Below are 20,537 nucleotides of genomic sequence, written 5' to 3'. Positions count from 1 at the left end.
CAGCACATTTGAAATGCGACAATTACTTGAACTCCATAATTTATAGATAAACCGTGTGAGGCGCTGTGTAGGCGCCCACTTTCTCTTGAAGCTAACATACTCTCGCATTGATAAGTGCTCCTAATGGTCTGCTCGTTCACCATGGCTGAAGCATAAGACAGAATTTCTGTCTTCACATCCACCAACCAACATCGGTATCAACGAAACTAGATCCGGTTCCATTCCGCTGAGGATGGTGGTGGAAACGCGAGCGAGCTGGTACTTATCTCTTGGTTGTATCTTTCACTTGTTAATGTGTTTATTCCACAGCGCATTCATGTACGTTTGTGAGTGCCCGTTATCTTCGAATGCGCATATATATAAGTTGCTCCATTTATTGTTAACGCTCGTCTTGATTCAGGTTCGTACATCTTTTTCTTCCTTTTTTATATATACATAACGCTTCTAATAAGATACTTCCTGCATCTCGATCAGAAGGACCAGTCTTTATTGTTTTCCAAGGTCGACTTAGTCGACACGGTCGTTCATTCTAGTGCAAGCAGTAGAGACGATGCAAAGACACATCAGGATAAATCAAGCGTCCAGCATGCACGTGCTATGTATAGTCGAGGCCGAAATTTGAATGCCCTGTGTGGAAAATTCAATTATAGAACATGTTCGCGGATAGCTGATATATCTATCGAGGAACCAGAACCGTGAACATCACTTGTTTTGAATAGGTGTATCGGATTCAGTGCCGGACGGGTCAAAAGCTCAGGTTTGGCAGATGGTGATGACATCGAGAACCTCGGAGCATTGATTCTCGCAGATATCATAGATGCTGGGAGTGAGGTCCGTATGAGATAAATTTATTCACCGTGTGGTTAGTCTCGGTCCTCCATACATCACTCTCGTGCCCTCTGGAACTCTGTTACTACAGCTTAACTCCTCGTTCTAGTTCTCCTAACATGGCCAAAGAGGATCAGCTGATCCACATTACAATCAGCCCGTTTCTATTACCAGCGGGTTGTCTCGTCCGTATGACTTGAAATAAGTACATGGCGTTTCTTAATCCCTGTTCGTATCTTAAACGGGAACAAGCGCTGCATCTTACCTGTTATATACAATACTGATATCGAAATCTTCGTCTCTCCACGTACAGGAACCTGTCCCCTATCACTGCTAATCAGTATGTTCCCATTCGAGCAGGACCAGTGCATCTGATGTCCTTGCTGAGCGCAGCTCCTTCAAAGGTCAGGCTTTTGCCTCAACTGGTTGGTCTGCAGTTCATTTGAGTTACATGGTTTCGAGGGAGAACCTTCGGAAGGTAGTCGGGAAACGATCAAATGGGTACGCTTCTCAAAGATGTGAAATGAACAATGCCTCAGCAGTGTATCGTTGCAAGAAAGGAATGAAAGCCTTTGCTGTGTGGTTCTGGATCATACGAGCGTAGAACCTCAGTTTCACCTAATCTTACGACTACGTCGGTCCAAGAAACTTAGTCCCCCAAAAGTTTTTGAATGACCGATATATTTATGTCTTCATCAGTGATGTCCGGGTAAGCTTTATAGCCCGCGACCCGAGCTAACCTAATCCGACCCTGCCCCGAAACGCCCAATCGCTATGGAGGGCTCCTGACAGGCTGGAGGCTTGCGCTCATCCTTTGGCATTGTCTGACTTCTGAGTCTCGCTCCAGCTCCTCCAAAACTAGCCGGACACGACCCGGAGATTGCTACTCTTCATATGAAGACATTTTCATACCATTTCAGAGCAGGTGTCCTACATAGGGCGGTTTTTTGTAGCTACTCTAAGTCGTCTGGCGTTAATTGACGCCTCAACGTCTGAAGGCAAAAAACTACATAAGAAACCTTCCCTAGCAGAAAACATTCTCTGAGTCTGTCGGCGGAGAAGGACGGCTCATTTGAGCTTCTGGTAAAGTCTATGAATTCGAAGCTGCAACCTGCAGTTGATACCTGATCAATGGAACATGATGCATGATATATGATGCAGAGTCAAACAAACTATTACGTAGCAAGAATATCCTTCAATCTCGAAGACAACACAGCAATGATGGAAGATTCATTTGAGGGGTCGCTGATGTGAGTGCACCAAGGCTTCCAAGTCCAAGGGAAAACATTACGGCTTGCTGGATAAATAAGGTGAAACACTGAAGTGAACTCGAGTACACGAAGAACTATGTACCTATGTTTCCCACTTGACAAAAAAAGACATGTCAGAGCCAACATCGCCATGAACACCGTCGAGATTACCTTCGTCATTACCCATTCCGGATAACCAGTGGCGGCTGCACCTTTGGCCGCCAGTCCCTTATGATCGACCTGGCCTTTTCCAAATAAATGTTCCTCATCGATCTGAGTATGGGATAGTAAGCACAGTCGGGGCGAACGAAACCAGGATGAATTCTACCTCAAACCCAAAATGAGCGTATATATCTCTATTCTTCACGGTTGTCGCTTCGAGATGGACGGATTTTGGTGAAGTGCGAGCGAATCCCTCCTTCATGAGAAGAGAAGACATGCCTGAGATCGCCCAATTAATTCAATGGGCCGCAACAAGTGGAATCAAGTACCGACCTTTTCCCTGCCAGTCTGGATCTACGACGACCTCGAGCAAATGCCATGAATCCAGACGGTCGATGTTTCGTGCTTTGTACGCTTTGAGGAGAGTGTCCTCTACGTGAGGCGTAAAATCCACAAAGAGACGCTACGGTCAATAATTGATTCAGATTCAGTATTAATCTGACAAAGTGACCTACTTTGATACCGCGTATACCCCAACCCATCGCAACGGACCAGGCTCCGGCCCTGAGCAGCGTACCCAGAGGTACATCAAGTGTTTGTCCCGGCTTCAACCAAAGGGAAACCGCAACAACACGCTCCTCCTTCTCGTTACTAGACGGTACTACAGCGAGCGTAACGATGCCACCAACAAGCATGGTCATCTTGACAAGGCAGCGCTGAAATTTCCGAAGACACTCCATTGTCTGTACCATGGGACGACTTGGTGAGTTACAGTCCGTTACTTCGTTTTCTCTTTTAACGCATCCCCACCAGTTCATGGCTGGATCGTTCGAAAAAGCGCGCATCAATACTGTAGCGGCTGCTTCGACATCATCTTGAGTCGCTATCCGTATGGTGGCGTTTATGACAGTGGATGTCTCAGGGTGTGAAGACATCCTGGTAACAAACAGAGTTGGAACACGAGTTGGTATGTAAGGAAAACGTGCATCTTGCAAAGATCATGGTAGAAAGCAGGTGGCAGGTGGCTGTGCAGTCCTCTTTTGGGAAAGCAGCGCTTAGGCCGAGGCTTCCCGTGCTTGGTTCAGTTCCTTTGGTTTTCCCCGTGGATATCCCTCCGGTATCAGGTTTTGATCTCTACAGAAGGCATGGCATGATGATCTCTCCCCAGATAAATCTTATGTCTTAATATGAGCAAGAATATGAGCAGAACCGCCCACCATCTTATCGGCGTTATTGCGCTTTTCGATGCAGTGATATCGGTTGCCTATCTGACTTACTATACCTTGGAGTTTGCTGTGATCTATGTACTTGTTAATTCACCGGCTCTCTCACCAATTGAGCCTGAGATGACCCAGATGGTTCGGAGGAATCGGAGCTAGGCGCAACTCAATTTAGCTCGTATTGTCCGCTCTGAGGTGATCTGATGTCAGCCTTATGACAGCGCTTGAGCCTGAGAAAGGACATTCTTGTGCCGAGGTCTATATCCTTCTTATACTTTGTGATCAAACGTGTATGCTCGGGTCCTCCTAATACCTGCTGACTACCGTAACCTGTTAGTCATGGCATTATCACTCCCCTCAGCCTACTTCATTGCTTTAGGGCTCGAAATTCTTCTAAATGGTGCCGTTAAATCTTCTCGCAGCTCGGTACAGCTAACCACCGATATGATAGGAATATACACTAGCCTTTTCATTGCCTCGATGTATCTGCTATTGTGAGCAGTATGTTTGGCCTAATCATGACGATCGCTCATAACAAGGTGTAGAATGAAGAAGAAAAAGACCAAGGTCATCATGGTTATGACCGTGTTGAATTCTATCATGTGGGCAGTAGCGACATCCCATATGTCTGTCAGCTTTCAACAGAACTACTTTGCTTTTTTAAAGCAACATGCCGCAGAAGGTGGCGATGTCTTTGAAGACAATGCCTCCCCGACAATTTATTCGCAGCTATCTTTGGAGGGGATCAACGTGAGGGAGACGATATTTGCCATGAGCTCGCTGTCCGTGCTTACACTTTCATTGCAGATTGTGATTGGCGACAGTATCGTAATATGGAGAGCCTGGACTTTATGGAGTCGAAAGACCTGGGTGATAATAACATCAGGCGACACTTCTTACGGGCACGGCGGGTGGATATTTTTTACCCTGAAAAATGCATACGCTAACAATTCCCGTTTTTCTTAAGCGGCTGGCGTGGGACTTGTCCGAGCATTTGCGACTGCTCCGCCGGGGATCAGTGTCTTCAATAACACCACTCCTAAGTTCGTGGGGAATCGCCTTCATCGTCTTTACGCTGGTAACGAACGTCTGGGCCACGTCTCTCGTAGCTTATCGTACTTGGTACGTGTGTAGTTTTATTCAAGTTACTTGGCTAACTTCTAAATTCAATACAAGGTCACATAGCAAGATAATCCGTGAAATCACAGGAGAGGGCCTCATGGATAGATTTCGCAGGCAGAATGGTATCTTGGCGATACTTATCGAGTCAGGCGTTTTTTATTCTACCACCTGGGTACGTCTGTCCTCTTCTTGCAGCAAGTAATTGCAGAGGAATTGAATAAACGACAGTTTATTGCGATCATCGCCTTTATTTGTGGGAACAATGGGGTCTACATCGTCGTAGATATGCTTTCTCAGCTCACGGTAGTCTTCCCATTGAAATATTCAATCAACATAATGCTCATTTTCTGTTATATATAGGCAATCTACCCCACCCTAATCATCACTCTTGTTTGCCTACAATCTACTCTTGAGGTTGCTATATCCACATTCGACCAGACAACACAGACCAATCCCGAATGGGCCGCAAGAAGTGCCGTCCGAAGAAGGAGACGCAATGAGTCAAGCATAGTCACGGGAACATCAATGGCCTATCCGATGCAACCTATGAAGATTGGAATGCAAACCACGACTCACACGTCTACTAGTGGACAACCAGACTTCGGAAGTACAACTGAGGAACTCGCCGTTGATACGAAACCTCGCAGTCTTTCGGGTGATACCGGTGGGGATGATGGTGATAAGAACGTGTCGCATGCTGTCTGAATGCATAATTTGCGCTCTCCTGGGATGTTGATAAATTTACTTATTCAACTCCACTTCTTTCTGTATTCATGATTGTATTTGAACGAAAGCTTCTTTGATGTACAATATACTTTTCGGTTCGTAAACTGATACATTGCATACTATTGCCTATAAATTTGGGATTTCATTCTATGCCTTGGAATGGAATTTGGGCTCAGCCAGTGAATCAAAGAGCGCCTTGTGCATGTACAATAGTGCAGACTTTGCGCTATCTAGTTCAAAAGCCGGTTAGGATCGCATGTTCAATTGAATTGTCTCCGTCAGCCACGGATAGGCATCCATTTAATTGTTCAAGGCATAACTTCGCTGAATAAGGCCCGGAGCGCTAACCTTAGCCAAGCCAACATAGAGTCGAGCCAGTTGCAACTAGAACCACTGAATTCATTCTACTTGCCGTCTAAAATATCCGGGCTTCGCGCTCATCCAGGATCTAAATACAAATGCCGCCTTGGCAGTTCGTTCCTGCCAGAAAAAGATGGCAGATGGAAGGCGCGGTATGGAATGAATATCGTAAACACAGCACTTGCCATGGTACTGATGGCCAGGCATGATCTTTCCAAACTTAGACCCAAAGATCATGTAAGTACTATAAACTACTCTGCGTATTTAGACGGAAAGAAATTGGCAGATGGCAGCAATCACATGGCTGGAATCAGCCATCGCAATGAATAGGATGTGCTTGTATTTGAACAGCTATCAAGACACAATTTATAAAATGGTCTCCTCTTTTGTGCTCTGCAGACCGTGTATACCGTTGCGCTCGACAGTTCTGTCATGATATCGTCCCATTTCAGGGCCCGAAACAACTGGCATCCAAGGATGGCAAAGAAAATAGCTACGAAACCCGATCAACAAAACCCTGATAATCATTGTTTACAGGATACGCGCAGTGCAGATTCCTACTAACCTCGTTTCTCCAGCCCCATCAAGGGAAGATCCGGACGTAGAACAGCGTAGAACTTACGGTGGGCATATTCACCGGATCAGGCAGTGCTCCGAATACCTCTCATCACATTGAAAAATGCTCATGGCGGAGGTCTTCACATTCTAATAGATCAACAGGTACTCCATCAGATGTTGGCCCCCAACCGACTGTTTTCCATGGCTACTGTGAACACGGCATTTTGAATTTTCCCCTGCTAGAAGATTGAAAGAAGATGAGATTATAGTATAAATAAGGTGCCTAGAATATCAATGTTGCGCTGTCCCATCATCATGAATACCCCACTTGAAATAACACTGCAAACGAGCCTGGCCAAGCGAGTTAAAATTGGCATACCAGTGGTCGATCTTCTTCGACCAGCAGTCTCCACCGACGTTCCCGACTTCTTCTCTAACGACTACCTTTCCATCACCAACAATCCTCAGCTGAACAACAATGTTCTTCATGCGCTCATCCCGTCAAAAAAACTGCTTGGCTCTACGGGTTCCCGTCTGCTCAACGGGAACAGCCCAAGTCATGCAGAGACGGAGAAATACCTCCAGTCCCACTTCAACGCCCCCGCAGCTCTCATGTTCACCTCCGGTTACGATGCCAACGTCGCGTTCTTCGGGTGTGTCCCCCAGGCAGAGGACATCATTGTCTTCGACGAACTCATTCACGCGTCAGTGAGGGATGGGATCGCTGCAGCACGGACGCGTAACGTATACCTCTTCTCCCACAATTCTGTCGTGTCTTTCGAGAGCTGTATAGCCGAGCTCTTGAAGAATCGTCCGGAGATTTTGGCTGGCAAGTCTACAGTTTTTGTTGCAGTAGGAAAGCTTGTACAGCATGGATGGGGACTTCTCTCCTTTACCGCAGATCATTGAGACTCTCCATCGGTATATACCCAGGGCATACAGTCATATGGTTGTGGATGAGGCGCATACAACCGGATTGTACGGCTTAATGGGTCGGGGGTATGTGGAACAGCTAGGATTGCAGAACGAGGTAGACACGGTCCTTCATACATTCGGAAAAGCCAGAGGCTTGACAGGAGGTAGGCCTCTTTTTTCCTCCGAGTTTTAAGGCTGAAATAAACGATATTGTCAGCCGTCATACTCACGTCGCCAATTATCCGGAAGTACCTTATCAATTATGCTCGACCTTTGATCTACACGACGTCGATGCCCCATTTCCACCTCATAGCCATCAGAAGCACCTTCGAATTTATTTCGGGGGCCGAAGGAGACAGGGTGAGTATCCAGTACAAATATTTATGAATACAATGTTAAAAACCTACATCATAGCTTCGGAAACAAGTCCACGACCGCAGCCGGTACTTTGCTACCAAACTTAGGGCTGGCTCTGAAGGACGTTCCAAAATCTGTCCTCGCAATGTGTGCCGCTGACAGAAGCAAAGGCTCCCTCGTCTCACCAATATTCCCATTGCTCACGAACCAGTCGCTGAGCCTTGCAGAATATCTCAATTCAAAAGGATATTCTGCTCAAGCGATTCCCTTCCCTGCGGTACCGAGAGGCCAGGAGCGCATTCGAGTGGTGATCCATGCAGAAAACACCTTCAGCAGTATCGACGTATTCATTGGTATCCTCCTCGACTGGGCGATGTCTCAACGGTCTAAGAAGGGTAAAGAAGTCGGAGGTATGCCAATGTCTGAACCTAGTCCGAAAGCAATGCTATAAAGCACTGGCACGGTGAAGATTAGACGATGTTCAAGTGATCATGTATATAATTCAGCTGGTGGTACTAGGTCAATAACCACGAACATGTATCGCCGACAATAGGACACGACGTACCTTCAGTTAAATTATGTAGATGATCTGGATAGTCGTCTAATAGAAGCCTAGTCGGCATGTTGAAAATGCAGTATTTCGGTCATGAGGTGGTGAAAGGACCATATTAAGATACCATTTGGAAGAGGCAGGGTAGACTGTCGTTGGCTCTGACACGCGGCGTCATGATCCTTGTATATATTTCTTATATATCATGTCATAAAACGTGGAAGAGATACTGTTACCTGTTTCGCTTCCAAGGTGCCCACTGCATGGTGTGTTAAAATAGTCGAGCATAGGAACATACACAAAACATCGCAATAGGGTGCAGAATGAAGGGGGCTGACACCAAATATTTGCCTGTCAAACAAGGCGGGAAGAACGAGCCATTGAAGTCAGTGCGAGAGAGATTGATCGGTTACTTTGTGGTGGAAGTAGACTGGAGAGGTTACACTGCCCCGGCTCGCTTTATCTGATAAGTAGAATACGAATAATAAATTTCGTCGGCTGTCAAGCTTAAATTATTTCAGATTTTATGGGCGTAATAGCGTGCAAAAATTCACGCCCGCGCAAGTGAAGGTTTTTCCGGCCGCAAGTTGGTTATTAGTGCGCAAGTTCGCTCGAATCTTTCCCCAAGTTAAGGGTCATTTGAAGCAACTTTGCTGTTGTAAGGAGTCTGCTGATTTGTTGTCCCGCTGTGGTCCAGACAACTGATTATGGACTATGCACCAGTACGTATGTCCAACTTTTTGGGAACGAATGCGGTACCTACGCGGTTCAGCGGGCCATATTGTGAGCCATGGAACTCCGTGAAATTTGATTATCGTACCTCGGTTTATCATTGGCTCAGAGAGCAATTGAATCCAGAGTTAACTGTCTGGACAAGGTTGAAAGGCATTCCAGTTCAGAAATCAATTATCGCACAGAAGACATTCATACATACCTTGAATTCGAAATTCGAATCATTGAAGGTGCTTTGCTATTGAGGATCAAACTTAGAGATCAAAATATCGAAGACAAATAAAAATCCGACTCCATCACATGAAATGGCGACGAATAAATAGCTAAGGTAGAAGAAATCAAAACTTAAATGCCCAAGGATTTTGGCCCACCACGGAAACAAAGGAAAACTCTGGATATCTAATCGCTGAAATAATGTCGGCCGGTCTAGCCATCTCGTTTTGCTCCGAAACCGCTCCCAGATCTTATTCAGAGATCTATGGCAACAACTGATGATGTGTATATCAGTATAGGAAAACACTTAACTTGCGGGAGGGGACACGAACTTGCGCACTTACAAGTAACTTGCGACTGTAAAAAATATAACTTGCGTTCATCGCATTTTTTGCACGCTATTACGCCCATAAGATTTGATTGTGTAATCGAAGTTATCATTCCATTTTCTCGCAAGGCTAGCTATGTTTCCATATCGCAGAAGATCAGGACGTCGGAGCCACATTTGATGAAACACGCGAAATTCGAATAACTAGTTCCTGAGACAAAAGATGTCATGTGAGGAAATGGTACGTCAGAATCAACGGAAAATAATGCGAGAGGCGCTTGTTTGACTACTCGCGAACCCGAAAGCGAACTTGAAAGCCAGACCTCGCTGTATTTTTGATTTTAGTCCACAAAGATATGTATACAACTTACACATACCGGTCTCTGGGCGATCGTTGTAACAGTATGCTCCATGAAACCTTAGCAGGGAGTACTAGATGGAAATTTCAAGGTTAGAATTCCGTAACAACACTGCAACTTCCCTGTCACATTCATGTCAGTTATATCAGAAGAATATAGGTGAAGGAAGGACATACCCTATCTCGTCCACCTGAGTCAAAATGCGTGCCCGGGCAGCCATGCTTGCAGCCGAGAAAGCTGACATACTCTCTTCTTCATAGATGCTCCATGATTCGGCAACGGCCTAAGATTTGAGGCGCTATAGCTTACACTCCTCGACGTGTTGTTTTTCTAATGGTCGCGTTTCGGATATAAACTTGAACTGTGCTGCAGAGAAAGAGTCAGAGAGGGTGACAGAGTAGGTTACGACTGTCAGAGAGAAAGACGCGTCTTGCTTTGTATACCGAGCCGGGCCGGCCCGACTTGAGAAAGGAAGATCCGTGAACCTGCTTTTGACGGCAGGGCATTTTGCAGGTCTTTTTTTATCGCGGACTGATCAAACCTGTAGTGCAGTGATAAACATTTGCGGAGAGGGCGGTACGGAGCCTAGAACAGGATTCATATGGCCAAATAGAAAAATAGACACTGAATACCAGTGAAATCTTAACCTCTGATTTCAATTTACACGGATACAATCTAAAACGTTCCACGTGAGGAGAAAGCAGAAATTTAATCAAAGGATATCGACGTACAGTCCAGTATACAAAGCGTAGTTATCGCTGTCTGATAAATCAATCCCGCGTCATACCTTGTTTATTCCGAATCCCGGAAAAGACGTGCAGACTGCAGGAAACGGAAGGAAAATCTCCACTATAGAAGGATAATTGCGCATCACTAACTGGTGCCAATGTTGAATATTCGTCGCGCAGATTCTCATGAGACTGGGTCTATTTTTATGGGAACCAGCCTTTTGGGGCAGCGAGGGAAGCGTATACGTTCCATCTTTCTACGCGAAGGTTCTATCAATGAATTGCCGTAAAATAGAAAGGCACGCACGGCATGCACTCACGAGTTTCGATAAAACCCTGACTACCAATCGGTATAATGTAATGCAGACCTTCGTCATTTCATGGCTTACCCACGTAGCGGATGTCGGTAGTTCTTCAATTGACGGGGACTAATCTTCACAGCCTCTGCACGGAGGGGCTAATGTTGAAGGAATAGATTGCTGGATATTTTATCAAGACTTCATAATCTACAGTAGGAAGCGATTTACGTACCGATGAATTCCCGAGGATCCGCCTTTAGTTCTAGTGCCAGTGCGCATACAAGGTAACTGACGAAAGAAGGCCTGGGACACCAGATGCTGTGAAAAATACGATATCCTCCGGTACCAAAGTGGCTACTAGAATGACTAAGAGGGTCTATACGGATACCGTTGAGGGAAGCATGTTGAAACCAGTAGATAGGATAAGGGGAATAACTGAACAAGGCTGCCTTTGCTTCGCTTTGTTTCGCTAGCCTCGGGACCCGCATCGGATTCAAAGATCAAAAAGTAGCTGCAAGTTTCGACTACGCGCCCCATTCTCTGTTAAGCAAGGTGAGGCCGCGAGTCAATAAGGCTGAGGAAACATGGGACAGCGCTTTCGAGACTTTGTCCCTTGAAGACGGTGGTGCTGAGGTGAAGGAGCTGAATATCAAGGTGAGTGATAGAACAGGGAACGGTAAGAGTGACGTACTCGGTTAAGAGATATCCAGACCAGCGTTTACTTGTCAGGATTATTGGATGTCGAACGTAGTTGTCCTTTGGATCGAGGGTCACACAGGTCAGAAATCACGTCCAGCAGGATAGTATCGAAGTCTGTTAACTGCAGCCATACAGAGGGAGGAGGCCATTATATCTGATAATGCGAGGACCATTATCAGACCATATAGGGAAAAGAGTTGCTAGGAAAGAACACGTTAGCTAGGGGATGAGGGAGTGAAGATATATACATACGGGTCTTTACCTGAACGTGGAATGAGGAAGAGCATCGTCTTAGGGTATCATTGACCCGGCGTCATCAAGTCAAAACGATAACCCTTCTCCAAAGTCAGAACGTTACAAGAGAATAAAAATGACTCATTTTTAAAGCAACCCAAAACATTTATGCTCTAATGATTATTGTTCCGGACATGAATTGCGACCTCGACGACGCTAAGTTTCCATTCCTGAATAATCTCCTGATAGCCGTGTTGCAGATTTCAGGACGAAGACTTGTGGCAGATCCATGCTGTAGAATATAAATTGGAGGCGATACGGGAATGGAGGTTTGAGGAAGCGAGATGGACTAGAGAAGTGGGGACCGCAACGAGAAGGCCCTTGATCGAAGGTACCCCGGACACCAGCTTCGCACGGGCCCGCTACGCGCCGAGGTTGTTTGGTACCCAAAAGACCAAACAAAGTGCGCTTCTTTCCTTTTCGCCCTCATGCTACTTTGACGTGTGCGCTCTCTTGAAGACTGCCGACCAGAATATCAACTCCACGAGCCGCGGTGTCCAGCTTTTGAAGGGAGAAGCCCATAACCAAGTTCCCGCGATCCACCTTTCGACCAGTTTTCCTTGAACAACAATATAGCGTCCTCAATTCCATCCTGCCTGTGGCTCGAATTTTTCACTAAGACGATCCATTGCTCTCCCGCCTGCATGGAGCACGGAAGGTGGACGCTGACGAGGGCAGGTAGGTACACCAGCGAGGGATGACGCGCAGTGTTTTCCTGCGCTTGACTAGATGATGGTTCGCATATCACCCACAAGACTCACCCGTTTCCACTCGTTAAGGGTTTCAAATTCTGGATCCTCAAGCCAACCGCGCTTGCACTCTCCCCAATCCTACCGTTGGAACGCTTTGCCAAACGAGAGTTGCCATTCTTGTGACATGACTATGCGACGTGTGCTCTGTGATCCGTAGAGCGAGTGTTAAGAGGTACGTGTTCGTTTGTCAAATCGTCGGTCTTGCAGCTGACAGAGTGACTCTAGTGTCATATTCTTCAGGAATGGATGTCAAGCGTCCCTACAGAGCAGTGGGACAGGTGGAATCCAATCCGGTGTCTCTCCAAGTAAGTTGCATTCCTATGATACACCCTCATCACTTTGACAACTATGTATAGTCATTGCCGTTGTAACCAGGGCATGAATCGATGATGACGACTAGGGAGTCACCCACAGGACACCCTTGTTCACCTACGTTTATCGGCTGTCAGCCTCTCCTATGCAAGGAGCTTACATGTACACCGTAAGAGTCATGATTTTTCTGTCGTTCAATTGCTGATGCATTCATAGATCGCCGGCAAGCTCTAGGAACGAGCACTGCTGTCCTTGTTCAAAGATTAGTTGTCGCTGGTTGTAAATCGTACATAGCCAGGATTCCGTATGAAGCTAGGCTAAATTACTACAAGGTATATGAAGGCTTCTATGCCCCTGAATTCGATGTCGCCTACCTGTCCGCATATTCGCTCCCCAGTGTCGAGATGGGAGTGATAAATGAATTTCTGCGCGGTAATAAGAAGGGAGACGTATGGGCGTGATAGCGTGCAAAAAATGCGATGAACGCAAGTTATATTTTTCCAGTCGCAAGTTACTTTTAAGTGCGCAAGTTCGTGTCCCCTCCCGCAAGTTAAGTGTTTTCCTATACTGATATACACATCATCAGTTGTTGCCATAGATCTCTGAATAAGATCTGGGAGCGGTTTCGGAGCAAAACGAGATGGCTAGACCGGCCGACATTATTTCAGCGATTAGATATCAAGAGTTTTCCTTTGTTTCAGTGGTGGGCCAAAATCCTCGGGCATTAAGTTTTGATTTCTTCTACCTTAGCTATTTATTCGTCGCCATTTCATGTGATGGAGTCGGATTTTGATTTTTCTTCGATATTTTGATCTCTAAGTTTGATCCTCAGTGGCAAAGCACCTTCAATGATTCGAATTTCGAATTCAAGGTATGTATGAATGTCTTCTGTGCGATAATTGATTTCTGAACTGGAATGCCTTTCAACCTTGTCCAGACAGTTAACTCTGGATTCAATTCCTCTGCGAGCCAATGATAAACCAGGGTACGATAATCAAATTTCACGGAGTTCCATGGCTCACAATGTGGCCCGCTGAACCGCGTAGGTACCGCATTTGTTCCCAAAAAGTTGACATACGTATGGTGCATAGTCCATAATCAGTTGTCTGGACCACAGCGGGACAACAAATCACAGACTCCTTACAACAGCAAACTTGCTTCAAATGACCCTTAACTTGGGGAAAGATTCGAGCGAACTTGCGCTCTAATAACCAACTTGCGGCCGGAAAAACCTCACTTGCGCGGGTGTGAATTTTTGCACGCTATTACGCCCATAGAGACGGCACGTTGGTGGTGTGAAAAGCGAAGTTGAGAAGCTGTATATGCAAAAGATTGACCAGCGAGGGTGCCAGATTTGACAGTGGTATACCTGCTGGCGTCTCCCGTATCATGCTAATACATTCTCTCGAGTGATCCGGTGATAATTTGACATGGTAATAGTTTGCCTTGAGCTGTTGGCTTCCTGCCTACATGCTCTCATAGCTGTATTGAACCATGTTGCAGTACCTCCCGGTATCACCACGCCGTTATTGTAACTCCAACGCCTTACGTGTGGCGGTCGCGTGTCCAATGGCTGCTTATATGTTACATTAAAAATGCATAGACTGATTTGTTGAGTATTGCATTCAACTTTGACGTGCAACGCGAGTCAAGAATCGGACGGTGGGCAAAGCCTGGTATTACTTGAGTTCGATGGCCACGGCTTGTATGCTTGCGTGTGAGAGACGTATATTAAGCAAGGATTTCCCTTGGGTTAGATCCTCGAGAGTTCCGTGCGCATATTTAATATTGGGTTCTAACAAAACAAGTATTGCAACGTCCAGCTTGGGGGGGTCGGCATAGTCGGGCCGAAGTTTGCAGAGGCTTTCTCCGTGGTGCAAAAACAGCCGAGTTGCGATATTCTTTGTAATCACGCTACGAAGAGAGTCAAGGAATGAATGTGCCCACCTGAAAGCGGTCGTACTATAGAAAACTGGTAGCCTACACTGAGCCGACAACGTGGCATGGTGATGATGGATCGCATTTTCAAGGTCCGACGCGACTCAGTCTCCTACGACCATCATCGCATTGAAGCGCGCACCACTCGACCTTTTACCCGGCTCGCCTATGGACAGCTCAACACTCGCACCTCGGCCTCAGACCTCGACGCAGCGATTAATCATCGAAATATAAGACTGACGATACAGACCTCATTGGACAGGTGCGTCGGCCTGAGTATCGAGTATTTGAGAGATACTAATGAAACGATACTACAGTTCTTTCTTCAACGATCTCTTATAGAATACTTGGCAAATTTCGCTCTCAAGGAGTCGAGTATGACCCATAATTCAACGGTATTGAACATGGTGACCAACGAGCGACCCCAACCCAAACCCAGTTTTTACGCCCATAGAACAAGATACCGCCTCTGCCGAAGGCCACCATCTCATGGATGGTAGCAAATATCCAGCGTCTTCACCCCTCGACTAGTAGCCTCTCTTTCACCTTCAGAAGCGCATATAGCCGAGGTTTACGACACCGTATATCGTCATTACACGGCACGGTACGGTCTCTTCTCCAGAAAGTGTCTCGAGGACACTTTTAGAGCTGAGAATTACTTCTTTCGGTGTTGCGGGTAGAAGAGAATGGATGATCGTCTGCTTCTTGCACCGTGCGCGCTTTTTCCTCTTTTTTTGACTGTATTCATTAATCGTATTACAGGGTGTATGTTTCCTCAATTCTACACCCGCCCACACGACCTTTATCCGCTGGTACACAACATTTGAGATGGTACCACTTGCAAGTGTTGAGCGCGAATATTACGTGGTAGCAGGGCCGGAGGCTTGCTTATGAACTTGTACGTGCTGCGATGCTTTTGATATATTCGTTATTCACTGCGCCGTAGCTGTCTGCAGCAACATCGCTGCCTTTCATCGCATATCCCGCTTCCAACTGGTCTAGGGCTCCTGCAGACGTGTAGAACGATAATTCCAAGGATCCTGTTGGATCTGCTTTTACTAGGCTGTTCCGTATGGGCTTACTGGACTGTCATTTATTTGAACTGCGACTCGAGCTCTCCAAAATTGTTCAAAAACATTATTTCTCCTGCGACCAAGGTATGTTTTTGGTCCTTCCATATATATATGCGAGTGTTAACATTTAGCCTAGGTCCATCTCAAGACGAGGCGAGACAACCGCAGCTGTTAATGATGCTGACGTGCAGGAGAGGGAGAGAATGTCTTTTACTGGGAGACGAAGGTTGTGTCAGGACATAAGCACGCGGAACTGACATGATCATGCCCATGGAACAAGTATCCGCCCTTCCTAATATCCCACGCTATTATTCCCAGAGGGAAATTGTCGCTAGGATGCGCGCCGGGTTGAATTCTTCCTTCCCCCACTTTCCGTCGCTGCTTTCTTGTGTACAGGAACGGTCAAAAGTTGGATCACCTCTAAAACAACAGCACGAGACGACGCAAAGGCACCACCTAAAGGCAGTCATAGGCAGCCAATAACGAAGGACGAGACGACGTTGCGGTGGCAGACCGGTATCAATGTCTGATGGGATTTCGTCTCGACCTATCGCCTAGTTTTTGCTGGTGGACTACTCGGTGTTCTGCCTCACACTTAGTACGGGCGTCGAATAGGTGATCCAATCTGAGTACTGAACTCTTTCCTGAGATACTGATCATGACACTTTGCAGATTTGTTTTCGAAGAGTGTTGTGAAGTCGAGGGGGATGTACAGCGCAGTCCGCACTGCTAAACTAACGAACCTGTCCAAAGCCCATTTCCATGTGCGAACACTGGAAGGTATGATCGCTTCGTTCCTTGACTTCTCCATCCTTCGACGCCAATATGGCTAAGTTGCCTTCTTTTCAAATTGCATGTCCCCACCAGCAAGCGGTAGCAAGCGCGCAGCTAAAGGTTCATTGTTTTAGGTGCGATTCTTCATGTTTTTTGTTTCTGTTTTCATATCCGCTAATCGTACTACAGGTAGTGCTAAACTACAGGCTAGTTCTATCATTTGAGCTTTATATTTCACTATCGAGGATTCATGTACGTCGTTCGTATTTCGCAATTAGGGTCCTCCTCATGTTCCTTTTACCAGCTGGTCCTTTTCGTCTACCAACAGCGCATGTAAAATTCCTATGACCACGGTATGAGGATTAGTCTTCGGTGATCATACGTGATTGATGACGTTTATCAGATCCACCTCGCGCGACCCACATCTCTTTTCTGTTCGCATTGCTTGATTGTTCTGCCACACATACTGCTTACTCACTGGAATCTCCAAAGCTTACTTTTTATCCGGCCGCTGCGCTTTGCTCCTTGGCTGAGCGCTAACGGGAATGCCGGTGTTCAGTCCATGCGTACATCTAATTCACCGTCCGGATAGTTGTGCAACGATGTAGGCTTCAGACCCTCAATTCTATTGCAAGTCTCTTTCTGTTATCGGGAGCGTGGGATAGAGTACGTGACATTTCATGTTTCGGCTGCTGTACAACCGACATTTTGGCTATTTAGTGACTATCGACTCTTGTCTCTCTAGTCTTGCACTCCTTTTAGGGTACTTTCATGTTGCCTTGCCATCAGGGCTTCTATAAATACGGTCCTGCGCTGCGTAGGCTAACGGCAGTTGGGAACATGCTATTTGCTATAAACTCCGACCTTACAACTACGCGATTCAGAAGCGCCACAAAGACTCCGATCTGATGGGGATCCTCAAACACATTCGCACCTGACAACATATAAAGCAACGAACTTGGACGACTCTTCATCACACCTCATCATGGCTCCCCGAACTCGCGAGCAATGGGTCGCAGATCAAACCAGACCGATGCCCGCCGTCGTTACGGCCGACCTGAGCGGGAAGACACTTGTCCTCATTGGTGCCAACGCTGGACTCGGATTCGAAGCTGCGAAGCATTTCGCTAGGATGAACCCCACACGATTGGTGTTGACAGCGAGGGATGAAGCGAAGGGAAGGGATGCTCTCGCTCGTACGTTCTTTGCTTATCTGATCCACAATGCCAACTGATCTTTATCATCGCAGGCGTCCAGAAAGAGACTGGCTACACAAAAGCGGAGTTATGGATTATCGACGTCGCCAATTTCAGCAGCGTCATCGCGTTTGCTGATAGGGCTGACCGTGAGCTCGACCGATTGGATATACTCGTAGAGAATGCCGGAATGGCGACTTGGGAGTACGAACAAGTGGAGGGTTGGGAGAGAACGTACGTACTCTGTGACGTCTTCTGTGGGCGGAAGAGGACTAACTGATTACTTAGCTTGCATACGAACAACCTTGGTCCCGGTCTACTCGCTATCCGTATGATCCCCAAAATGCTCGAGACGGCTCGCAGGCACTCCGTCGTCCCGAGATTGGTCATCGTTGCGAGCGACGTGCACTATTGGACGACGATAGAGAAGGACGTCATTGCTTCTCCGAGTATCCTCGCGAAGCTGTCGGATAAGGAATATTGTACAAAAGAGTGCGTTAAATCTCTCTACCTCGTAGCATCTGGGTTAACCCTTAAGCAGGGTCATGAACCACCGATACTTTGACTCCAAACGTTCGTAAAGTTCGCATTGATCTTCATTCCGACTAATCCTTGTGTCTTCGCAGTGCTCAATGTGCTCTTTGCCCGATCCCTGCAACTCCACGTCCCATCTTCCCCAGCAATAACCGTGAACTCCGTTAACCCCGGATTCTGCTTCTCGGGCCTTCGAACTAGTATCCCTGCCGAGGAGGCGGAAGCTATGCGGAAGGAGGAAGAGGAGCTTTGCTTCACCACCGAAGAAGGGAGCCGGCAACTCGTTTATGGTGCTGTCGGGTCCCTAGATGACGAGGAGAAACTTCGCGGCAAGTACATCCAGATGTCCGAGGTCGTCGAGGAGAGCGATTTCGTGATCAGTGAAGATGGGAAGATTATGCAAGACAAAGTCTGGGTGAGTAACTTTCGCTCTGTCGACAGTGGAGTGGATTGTTGATGTCTTGTCCTTTAGGGGGAGATGCTGGACATTTTGGGTAAAATCGATCCCAAGGTCTCCGAGGTGGCGAACTCGTATCTGACGAAGATTTGATTAATGTTCGCATGAATGAACAGTTCAGTTGTACACTATCATGACGAATATGCAAACGTTGAAAATTGATCATCGACATAGCGCTTGTTTCCGGCTACGGAACGATCAATTCTTGACTCACTCCGAGACCGATCATAGACATTTGCCTCATTCCAAACCACCACCACCACCACCACTTCCTCCTCCCACGATGCCCTTGCTATGTCCCTGTCGTAAGTGTAATTGTCGCTTTGGGACTCAGGAGATGGTAGGGCAACTCCAAGCCCCTGAGTATACGGCTCGCTTCAACCACCTGCTGGCGACGAATGATGTCCCATTGGATGAAGAGATTCACAGCTTCGCAGCGATTTCTGCAGAAAAGGAGGAGTTGAGAAACAAAGTCAGACGCCAGATCACGCGTCTCAGAGACTCGATGGATTACTTGTTAGCTCTGCAAGAGAAGACAGAGTGGGAGATAGCGAACTACAACACCGTCAGAGCTCCTCTTCGACGTCTTCCCGACGACATGCTCTCCGAAATATTCTTTCAATGCATGGACGAGATTGACATCAAGCAGAACACCGACCGCATTGGAAAGGACCGAGATGTCATCAGTTCTTTGGATTATCGCCAGGCACCGTGGCTTCTTACTAGGGTGTGCAAACATTGGCGTGCCATCGCTCTATCTCATCCTCGTCTCTGGTCTATCATAAGTGTCAATACCCCCCGGGGCAGATATGCCGGCAGCTCGACGCATATGCAAGCTTTGGAACTGCAACTCCAGCGCTCCGGTACATGCTCATTATCCGTGACACTAAGGAGCACCACAATGCTCGCATCCTCTCCTACTCTAGAGCTTCTCGTTTCCTCGTCGCATCGGTGGCAGAAATTACTCACGGCAGTCCCGATACAAGCATATCGAGATCTCTGCAAGATAGAGGGCAACCTTCCTTTGTTAGAAGAATTCTATGGTCTCACAACCGTTGATATGTATCAAATAAACAGTGTGCCCGCTCTCGAATTCACCGGCCTCCGTGGCGCTCCCATGCTCAAAAAGGTTGCGGGCTCGCCTGGTATCTTGAGCCATATATCTCTGCATACACCCCAAATAACGGCGGCGGAGGTCATCAGAGCGCCAGCGACGAGTCAAGAGCTTGTCGCAATTCTCGGTCGACTGCAGTCACTCGAACGATCTTCCCTCCTCTGCCTTCCAGCCACGGAGAGTGGAGACCTTGAGGGTGCCAATGTGACAATGGCTCATCTTCGACATCTATCTCTTCCAATGTCGACCACTATCCTCGCAGGCCTCACGTTACCAGTGCTCACGATGTTAACTCTAAAAGGAGACATCTCTGTCGATATCGTCCTCTCGCATATTCAGCGCTCCAGATCCACAGTTCGAGAGATAACCATTGCTTCCGATGGTATTGTTGAAGCAGATTGCACTCGCGCTCAATGAACTCTCGTCTCTCGAGGTGGTTGTAGTGCTTACAAAATACGCTCATACGCCCGCGTTCATCCAAGGGCTATTTGAGACTTCGGGCCGTTTTACAGCGCTACGCAGGCTCACGCTGAAGGGAGTAGAAACTGTCGATCCGGCCAGCCTTGCCCATGTTAAGGATGTGCACCCCAGTCTTGTTATAACTGGGTAAACCGTAGACAGTTGTTTTGAAAGATTGATGAAATATCATTACAGTAGGTAGTTACTTAGTTTAAATACCTACCCTCA

The 20,537-nt window shown here is 46.9% G+C and overlaps 6 protein-coding genes across 6 annotated transcripts; 5 read left to right on the top strand and 1 right to left on the bottom strand.

The window, feature by feature from the left end:
* Positions 1 to 1,923: 1,923 nt before the first annotated feature.
* EV420DRAFT_1583053 (uncharacterized protein) lies at positions 1,924 to 3,258 on the bottom strand. The gene is made up of 5 exons (XM_060474717.1): positions 2,756 to 3,258; positions 2,574 to 2,703; positions 2,407 to 2,519; positions 2,250 to 2,351; positions 1,924 to 2,193 (listed from the first exon to the last, which is right to left on the bottom strand). Exons 1-5 carry the CDS (start codon positions 3,173 to 3,175, stop codon positions 2,182 to 2,184), a joined length of 777 nt encoding a protein of 258 aa, XP_060323400.1. The 5' UTR covers positions 3,176 to 3,258; the 3' UTR covers positions 1,924 to 2,181.
* Positions 3,259 to 3,678: 420 nt separating this feature from the next.
* EV420DRAFT_1583047 (uncharacterized protein) lies at positions 3,679 to 5,407 on the top strand. The gene is made up of 7 exons (XM_060474716.1): positions 3,679 to 3,860; positions 3,912 to 3,954; positions 4,006 to 4,210; positions 4,268 to 4,371; positions 4,505 to 4,582; positions 4,637 to 4,754; positions 4,811 to 5,407. The coding sequence occupies exons 1-7, from the start codon at positions 3,800 to 3,802 to the stop codon at positions 4,940 to 4,942; spliced, it is 741 nt and encodes a 246-aa protein (XP_060323399.1). The 5' UTR covers positions 3,679 to 3,799; the 3' UTR covers positions 4,943 to 5,407.
* A 420-nt stretch (positions 5,408 to 5,827) lies between these two features.
* Positions 5,828 to 7,949, top strand: EV420DRAFT_1623154 (aminotransferase; the record flags this gene model as incomplete). The annotated part of the gene is made up of 6 exons (XM_060475909.1): positions 5,828 to 5,909; positions 6,389 to 6,436; positions 6,633 to 7,059; positions 7,088 to 7,305; positions 7,359 to 7,512; positions 7,556 to 7,949. 6 exons carry the CDS (start codon positions 5,828 to 5,830, stop codon positions 7,947 to 7,949), a joined length of 1,323 nt encoding a protein of 440 aa, XP_060323398.1.
* Positions 7,950 to 10,941: 2,992 nt separating this feature from the next.
* EV420DRAFT_1752824 (uncharacterized protein) lies at positions 10,942 to 13,523 on the top strand (the record flags this gene model as incomplete). Its single annotated transcript, XM_060480425.1, has 8 exons — positions 10,942 to 10,991; positions 11,181 to 11,361; positions 11,595 to 11,620; positions 11,901 to 12,103; positions 12,321 to 12,378; positions 12,610 to 12,624; positions 12,678 to 12,757; positions 12,981 to 13,523. The coding sequence occupies 8 exons, from the start codon at positions 10,942 to 10,944 to the stop codon at positions 13,223 to 13,225; spliced, it is 858 nt and encodes a 285-aa protein (XP_060323397.1). The 3' UTR covers positions 13,226 to 13,523.
* Positions 13,524 to 17,534: 4,011 nt separating this feature from the next.
* EV420DRAFT_1733387 (uncharacterized protein) lies at positions 17,535 to 18,829 on the top strand (the record flags this gene model as incomplete). The annotated part of the gene is made up of 6 exons (XM_060479951.1): positions 17,535 to 17,745; positions 17,799 to 17,979; positions 18,034 to 18,237; positions 18,287 to 18,318; positions 18,372 to 18,694; positions 18,752 to 18,829. The coding sequence occupies 6 exons, from the start codon at positions 17,535 to 17,537 to the stop codon at positions 18,827 to 18,829; spliced, it is 1,029 nt and encodes a 342-aa protein (XP_060323396.1).
* EV420DRAFT_1167745 (uncharacterized protein) lies at positions 18,511 to 20,391 on the top strand. The gene is made up of 3 exons (XM_060466174.1): positions 18,511 to 18,694; positions 18,752 to 18,851; positions 18,911 to 20,391. The coding sequence occupies exons 2-3, from the start codon at positions 18,841 to 18,843 to the stop codon at positions 20,265 to 20,267; spliced, it is 1,368 nt and encodes a 455-aa protein (XP_060323395.1). The 5' UTR covers positions 18,511 to 18,694; positions 18,752 to 18,840; the 3' UTR covers positions 20,268 to 20,391.
* The last annotated feature ends 146 nt before the right edge of the window (positions 20,392 to 20,537 follow it).

This window comes from Desarmillaria tabescens (assembly GCF_030435595.1).
Source record: "Desarmillaria tabescens strain CCBAS 213 chromosome Unknown EV420scaffold_81, whole genome shotgun sequence".
NCBI lineage: Eukaryota > Fungi > Basidiomycota > Agaricomycetes > Agaricales > Physalacriaceae > Desarmillaria > Desarmillaria tabescens.
Note: the sequence above shows the minus strand (reverse complement) of the source record. Positions and strands in the feature narration are given on the sequence as shown.